This window comes from Eucalyptus grandis, chromosome 7, assembly GCF_016545825.1.
Source record: "Eucalyptus grandis isolate ANBG69807.140 chromosome 7, ASM1654582v1, whole genome shotgun sequence".
NCBI lineage: Eukaryota > Viridiplantae > Streptophyta > Magnoliopsida > Myrtales > Myrtaceae > Eucalyptus > Eucalyptus grandis.
In genome coordinates, this window is record NC_052618.1 from 38,976,440 (window position 1) to 38,984,778 (window position 8,339).

Here is an 8,339-nt window from a genome sequence, read left to right on the forward strand (position 1 = left end):
TCTTTCTATCAACTCTGCAACCGGCCAGATCTGCGTCTGAATATCCCAGAAGATTAAAGTCTTCCTTCTTAGGATACCAAAGATCGATGCTTGATTATGTAGCAACATATTTAATGATACGTTTTGCAGCATTGAGATGGGATTCTCTAGGATCTGATTGAAACCTAGCACAGATGCAAACACTCAACAAAATGTCGGGTCTAGAAGGTAAGATAAAGAAGTGAACCAATGATGCTCTGTACAGCTTTTGATCAACTTTCTTCCCTTCTTCATCTTTGTCTATCTTCAAAGAACTTGACATCGGTATGTCAGTCTTTTTGCACTTTTCCAGTCCAAACCTTTTCAAATAAAGTAAGTATACAGGCTCTGATACCAATTGATATTGCTAGTATAAGTACCTAAAGGGGGGTGAATAGGTATATAAAAGATTTTTCTTCGATAATTGCACAATACTAGACAGTTGATGGATTTGAGACAAACGATAATCAAAGTAAGACTAAGAGAAGAGAAAATTGAACACGCGGTTTATAGTGGTTCGGCTTATATCAAGCCTACGTCCACTCTTCTTCACTGAAAGCCTATTGGCTGGATTCCACTATGAACAAAAGAGAAGTTACAGCACAGCTTTGCCTTAATTCCACAGTGTAGATGTTCTACCACACCTCCTCAAGATTTCTCACAAATATAGACTCTCTTTTGTATACAAGTATTCGCTCAAAGGAATTGTCTAAACAAAAATGGAGCTTCAGACTTTGGAATTCTTCTATCGCGCACCTTGAACAACTAAGACCATCTTCCTTATATACTCCTTTATGCCATCATACCCGTTGGCACTTACCAAAGGAATTCCTCCAATCTACCCGTTGGACGGAATCAATTAGGAAGATTGTTCGAGTTATTAAAGGAACGTGTCGATAGCCCATCAATCATGTTCGCCCATACAATCAGAATCTCGGTTTCCATAAGTAGAACCTTCCAATAATATTTAGGCAATCACTGGATCTTCAATTATCAAGTCAATCTTCGATCAATCAAAGGACTCCGTTATGTCTTTTCCAGCCGCGAGATCTTCTCCAGTTGATAAGGTTAAATCTTTACGAAACATCCAGTTCTGGATAACATTTCTTCAACGGATTAGAGATGTCAATGAGAATAGACTTTGAGTCTTGAGTCGGCTGTCCGGAGGTCTTCGGGACTTTAAATAGCAGAGTCTGCAAGCCTTCAGACTAGACTGATGGAAACGTTTTGTCAGCTTCAAAACACTTCAAGAAGATTTCTCCAACACATTTTGGGTTTTATACTTGAACATTTCACTTTTGACGCTTACACTGTTCATGCTAAAATATGATTATTGGATATGAAAGAACCATTCCGTCGAACTAAAGAAAGTAATCAGACGTGACCCCTTTTGCAGGAATGAAATGCAAAGAAATCCCTTTCTTGTGGTAACGTTAACTGAGGGGGCAAAGAAAGGGATCAATTCCCAAGTTTCCTTGTTGTGTCAACATAATAAAGGAATGTTCCTCCTTTCTTTCTCTAAATGATGTGCAACGAGCATAAATGCAGGCAGCACTCAGGAACCATTTCTTCATCGTTTCTTATCTTGTTGCTTGTATTTCATTCAGGCTCGCTGCTGTCAAATTCGATCCTTCGGTATCACCCGTACTCCAGGTAATTTTGCTCTCAGTTATTTTCACCATGCATGCATTAGTTTATTGTTTTATGAACTATAGAATCACTGATTTGTTTTCACTAGCAATTTTATTGCCTCTGAGAGCATGTTAGGCAAGTAAACACAAGAAGCACGTAAAATCTTAGACAATAATTACGGACCTTGGACCAGACTTTGGTGGGGCTCCATATGCATATTGATTTAGGCCTCACTCTTGTAATATGCGTGGATGATGAGAATTCCTGTTTTCAACATCTCAAGTTGGTCTTCCCGCGGCCCGCGTGGTGGATTTCAAGCTCTACACTTTCACAAGCATCAGCAAAACAACTAAATGCTTTTTCTTTTTTTAATTTAGACTTATTTCAGGCGCAATGCTCGTGTGAAATCATCTATAATAAGTGCCTGATAATGGCATTTGTTAGTAAATTTATGAAATTGCATAAAGGAATAATACATTTATGAAATATGAAGCAAACCCGACATGAGAATTCATTGAAGTATGCAAAAAGGATTGTCATGCATAGAGAAAAATGCATTAAAAAATAATGATTAAGACCGTTCCTATTGATGGTGGGAGGATGAGCATGTCGCAATTTAACAAAAGTAGATGCGTGACGGTGCATAATAATTATTCAGAAGACTAGTCATACTTCTTATGAAGAACAAACGATTATTATCATGATAAGATAAATAGTTGTTGCATTTTTTATATGTAAAATGAATAATAAATGTTGTTGCGATGTTTTGAATTTGAATCGAAATAAAGGAAATAAGAACAGCATGTCTATTAGTCATTAATATAAAAGGGAAAAAATAACTTTAGATTAAAATATAGAGGCAAGCTAATAGTATGATTAAACAGTAAATTCAACAAAGAATTGATTGTGTATATTGAATAGAGCTAAATGAGAAGAAGAATATGTTAGGGGATAGAAATAAGAGCCCAACTTAAAAGACAAGAGAGATGACTTTTCTTATAGTAATTGTTAAAGAAAATCTACAAATTTGAATTAAGTGAAGGATTCTAAACTAATAAATACGGTTACAATAAGAAACTGAAAAATAAGAGATTGTGTACAAATGGTATATGCTAGAAAAAACGAGAGGTATGTCCGTCATTTTGCCCTTGCACGGGATTTTTTTTTTTTTAAATCCCTAAATATAGGATTTTAAATTGCATAAATGTGCAAGTTTTGAAATTGCCTATTATGGGAGTAAATCTTTAAGGCAGTTTTATTTATTTATTTCGAGAATAGGAAACAGTAAAGGAAGACAAAAAAATGTAGAAGCATTTATTCTTAGGAAGCAAATAATTTTGAGAAGTTAGCAAGGAGAGTGAACTTCCCTGATCAACTGTATTGTTTTAGTAATATAATAGCAATCATGTCATGTGACCATATGAAGAAGAGTTTTGAAATGAGAGGTGTAGTGTTGGCATCAAATAGAACTTTCTAATTTCACATAAAGAATCCCTATCCTAATGTGCATTACATACGTATAATCATATATGCACATATATATATCAATGACTAGTTAATCATAGGTCACATCTCAGAGTACCTCACAGCAAACTAATATTTCCTAGGTTTATAACGTAAGTTTTGTTACCAACTTTGTCATCCATTAAAGCCATCCCAAGAGTATAAAGAATGATAGGTCATCTTTTAACAAAAAGGACAAGAATGAAGCCTTTAAAAAAATAGAAGTGTTCTTGTGGGCATCGGATGCGACCTCGGTGGGTCCATATATATTATTTAGACTTGTATGGATGACCCGAACTCCTATGTATTACAGGTAAAGTCAGTCATATGAGTTGATAATTAACTTGTTATATATTCATGAGAGGTCTCTAGCCTTGGACTGACTAGACTTAATATCTTATTATCCATAGAGAGATAGAGAGAACAAAAATGGCGGAAGCTGTCGTCGTCGGTATTGCTGGAAAGATCGTTGCTTATCTGGTTCCTCAAGCACTAGATAATGTTGGAATGTTATGGGGCGTCAATCATGAACTTGAGGCGCTTGGGGACACTGTCTCCACTCTTCAATCTGTACTAGACCATGCAGAAGAGCAATACCTCTGGAGTCCCCAAATCAAATATTGGGTTGATAAATTGAAAGAAGCTTTCTATGATGCACAAGACGTGCTTGAAGAATTCAATATAGAAGCAATGCGACGAGAATTTCGGGGCCACAATGAAATGATGAAGGAGGTAAGGACATTTTTCTCAAGTTCAAACCAGCTTGCTTTCAAAATGAAGATGAGTTACAAACTAAGAGCCGTGAGGAAGAGAATAGAAGCCATTAAGGCTGATAAGGGATTCCACTTGGATGAGCGCCCTGAGAGAGAGTGGAGGAAGAGAGAAGAGACACATTCATTTATACGCAAGGGAGATATTATAGGGAGAGAAGAGGATAAGAAGACAATCATGGAATTTTTACTGGAGTCAAACGTGCAAGAGAATGTTTCCATCCTTCCAATAGTTGGTATTGGGGGGCTTGGAAAAACAGCTCTCGCTCAAAGCTTGTATAATGATGAAATGGTCAATAAACAGTTTAACTTGAAAATGTGGGTTTGTGTCTCTAATGATTTTAACATGACAAAAATAGTGAAAAATATGATAGCTTGTGCAAAGAAGGAAGAACCAACTACGGTTGTGATGGAACTGTTGCAAAATGAACTAAGGGAAGGGATTAATGGAAAGAGATACCTCTTAGTTTTAGATGATTTGTGGAATGTAAAACGAGAAACATGGTTGAGCTTACAAACTTTATTGTTGGGAGGTGCTAGAGGAAGCAAGATCCTTATAACTACACGCCTTCCTTTGGTTGCGAAGATCACCGGCACTACTCTACCTCATCTTCTCGGGAGCTTATCTGAAAGTACGTCTCTCAAATTACTAATGCAAATGGCTTGCTGTAACGAAGAGCAGTTACAAGATCCTGACATGCTAGCTATTGGTAAAGATATAGTAAGAAAGTGCTATGGGGTTCCATTGGCTATTCGAGCTGTTGGGAGTCTACTCTTTAAGAAAAGTAAGCATGAATGGTTGCAATTCAAAGAAAATGAGCTCCTAGACGTGTCTAGAAGGGAAGATGGCATAATATCAATTCTTAAGCTTAGTTATGACCATCTTCCTTCACATTTGAAACAATGTTTCGCGTTTTGTTCATTGTTTCCCAAAGATTATGAGATAAAGAAGCAAACTTTGGTCGATCTTTGGATGGCAGAAGGATTTATCAAGCAATCAAATAGTCATCATCATTTAGAAGACATTGCTTGTGGATATTTCGAGGATCTACTATGGAGTAACTTCTTTCAAGACTATCAGGAAAATGAGGAGACTTGCAAAATGCATGATTTGATGCATGATCTAGCTTGCTTAGTTGCAGGGACCGAGTGTTGGGTAACATGGGATCACCCAAAACACAAACTTGAAAGAACTCGTCATATATCTTATGATTCAACTTCCAATTTCATGGGTAAACTTCCAACTCACGAGTGAAAGCAAGTGCACTAAGAACATTTTTGTCCATTACAAGATATGGAGGAGAGGAACCAACGAGTGAAGCAGATCTACGCCGACTCATTCAAAGTTTCAAAAGGTTGCGCATCTTGGATCTACATGCCGCAAATGTCAAGAAGGTGCCAAGGTCCATTTGTAAGTTGAAGTATCTCACGTATCTTGATCTCTTACAATGATGAACTCAAAAGGCTTCCTAACTCCATCACGAGATTGCATAATTTGCAAACACTTAATCTCCATGGTTGTATACCCCTCAAAGAATTGCCAAGGGGTATAAGGAAGTTAAATAGCCTTCGAAATCTAGATATAGATAATTGTGGTGAACTTAGTTATATGCCACGTGAACTAGGGCAATTGAGTACTTTGCATAGGTTAAGTCGCTTTATATTGCATGAAGATAAAGCTCTTGCTAAGAAATATTGCGGACTTGGGGAGCTAAATAGGCTTAATAACATCCAGGGAAGACTTTTCATTGAAAATTTGGGAAGCGTGAGAGATGCAGTAGAAGAATCCACGGCTGCGAACCTGAGAGAGAAGCGTTCTCTGGAAGTCTTGGATCTTTCATGGGGCATTTCCAATATTACTGACGAAGCAATGATTATGAAGAGAGATGAAGCACTATTAGATGGACTGAGGCCGCCCAACAATCTGCAGAAGTTGACTATTAAGGAATATAATGGTGAGAGTTTCCCAAGGTGGATGATAGAGTTGCCCAATTTAGTGGCGTTAAAATTGGTGGCGTGCCATAGATGTAAACATTTCCCCCAATTTGGCCTTAGTAAGTTGAAGCGTCTGGACATCGGTTGGATGAACTCTCTAGAATATTTGCCTGGAGAGTGTCTGGGAACCTCACTTGAATCTCTTCATATCTGCAATCTTCGTCGGTTAACTTATCTCCCACTTGGTTTGTGGCATCTGTTGAAGCTTGTGCATCTCAATATTTTGCTTTGTGACGAGCTCGATTTATCCAAAGATGAAAGTGGCAACATCATCTTGGATTTCCATGGACTTCAGAGTCTCCGGTCTGTGTTATTCAATGGAATTCCCAAACTAGAATCTCTCCCACAGTGGCTTCTACTGGCCCGCAATCTCGAGCGTCTCGAAATTTCCGATTGTAGCAATTTTAAGGCAATATCAAACCAAATCGAGAAATTTGAGGAGTTGGATATATCCAAAGACAAAAGCGGCAACATCTTGGATTTCCATGGAGGCCTTCAGAGTCTCCGCTCCGTGGAAATCTATAACCTTCCCAAACTGACATCTCTCCCACAGTGGCTTCTACAGGCCTGCAATCTCGAGCGTCTCGAAATTTGGGAATGCCCCAATTTGAAGGATATACCAGAGCAAATCGAGGCCCTTCAATCACTTCAAAATCTCGACATCATCGGATGCTCCTCGTTGACATCATTCCCTGAAGCAATGCAAAGGCTCACATCCCTTACTCACCTAAGCATCTCCGATTGCGGAGAATTGGCAGAGAGTTGCAAAAGACAAGCAGGCAAGGACTGGGACAAGATCGCTCATATCCCGCACATACAATTTGTATCGTTATGGCAGATCGAGCGTAATTTTCCTCACTGAAGGTACGCGGGACCTTGTTTCCCAGATTTTTACATGAATAATTTTTCAAATCGTGTTTTGAATATTTGATTTGATTTTGAGGGACATGGACAGATCGCTGGAGAGAGAGAGAAGGTTTGCGATGTGATTTGGTTATGGAGAAAGAGGACAATACCCACTGAGTTCAGCATGTGGTTTTTTAACTTTGAATTGTTGGTGCTTCTAGAGAATTTATGAGCCAAGTTGAGTACATCTGTTTTGGCGTCATATGAATTTATTTCTGTATCTTTTGATTTATTGCTTGATCTGGTGAAGATGAGCTGGGTTTGCTGATTTGGCTTCTCAAACTGGACTCTTGTAGCTCTAAAAGCTATTATGATGTGTGGTTGGTGGCTGCTATTTCAAATTTTCAATGGCATTTTGGTTTTGGATCATCATGCTCTGTATTTGATGAGTGGGGCTCTGTACTTTTAAGTTGTTTGTGTAAAATTGTTCATGACAATTGTGTTTAAACCTCGCTATTTATGCTTCAAAAATGCAAGTTTTTCCCACTTGAAACTAGTCTTCAAAAGTGGTTTCATGATATTAAGCTTAGGGAAAAATTGCTAGCACTTGCTAAAGAGACCCTTTTCTTTTGAAGTACCCTGTCCATTCCTTTATCTTTTCCAAACTAAACTCTCATGCATACCAGAAGGCCATGTCGTGCAAATAGAGCTCGTCGTTCGAACTATCTTCCATGAGATTAAGTTGCCAGGTTTTTTGTTTCAGTAGATATATCTATCGCTCAAGCTACTTTATTGTTGAGGCTAGACAAGAATGGCATAGATTTTGGGACAATTGATATAATGGCAGTTAAGGATTACAAAGAACTCATTGACCACTAGTCCCATGATAGCAAACACATGGATTTCTCTCTTGCTAAAATAGAGGATGTGGAAACCCCAGGAGCTTTTCTAAGTTCAGGGTGTGTGCTTTGAAGTCCGAGAACAATACTACTGTAGGCTCGAGAGTCTTCTCAACTTGGATGTCACGCCCTATGCTGTTACAATAATTGCAAAATACATTTGGTTTGTTTTCATGCACCAAAACCTTTAAGTGCGATGCACAAAAAATGAACAATACTAGAACTATTCTGTACTCACCTAAGAATTTCAAGTCTCCCAAAATTGGAAGAGAGGTGCCAAAAAGATGCACGCGAGGACTAGCACAAGATATCTCATATATGTGGATGGAGTTGATAAAGGTATCTATCAACACTACATGATTCGATTGGGGGACATGGACAGATCGCTGAAAGGTTTGGACATTACTTTATTCCTGAACATGTGAGAAAAATGAAGAAAATTCATACTTTTCTTCATCCAACTCCGAGCTTGTTAAATCTGTTTTGTAACTCATGTTGTATATAGTGTGCAATGTGCTTATTTGATTTCACAATGAGGAAAATGCCTGCACAGTTTTGGAAAACTCTGGAAAACTTTCACAGATGAAGTGATGAAATGTTTCTCAAGAGAACGGCTTCTGCTTTGCTTCCCTTAAAAATAACTTTATCTCATTGTGTTCCCAGAGAATCGAAGGTT

General features: G+C 38.1%; 1 protein-coding gene across 1 annotated transcript; it reads left to right on the forward strand.

Moving 5' to 3' along the window:
- Positions 1 to 3,582: 3,582 nt before the first annotated feature.
- On the forward strand, positions 3,583 to 6,780 carry LOC104434691 (putative disease resistance protein RGA4). The gene is made up of 2 exons (XM_039317794.1): positions 3,583 to 4,708; positions 5,597 to 6,780. Exons 1-2 carry the CDS (start codon positions 3,583 to 3,585, stop codon positions 6,778 to 6,780), a joined length of 2,310 nt encoding a protein of 769 aa, XP_039173728.1.
- Positions 6,781 to 8,339: the final 1,559 nt, after the last annotated feature.

Excerpts from the sequence above, each read along its gene's own strand:
- LOC104434691 (XM_039317794.1), top strand. The coding sequence starts at position 3,583 with ATGGCGGAAGCTGTCGTCGTCGGTATTGCTGGAAAGATCGTTGCTTAT. Across the intron at positions 4,709-5,596 it reads GAGTCTACTCTTTAAGAAAA|ATAAAGCTCTTGCTAAGAAA; the intron begins GTAAGCATGAAT and ends TATTGCATGAAG.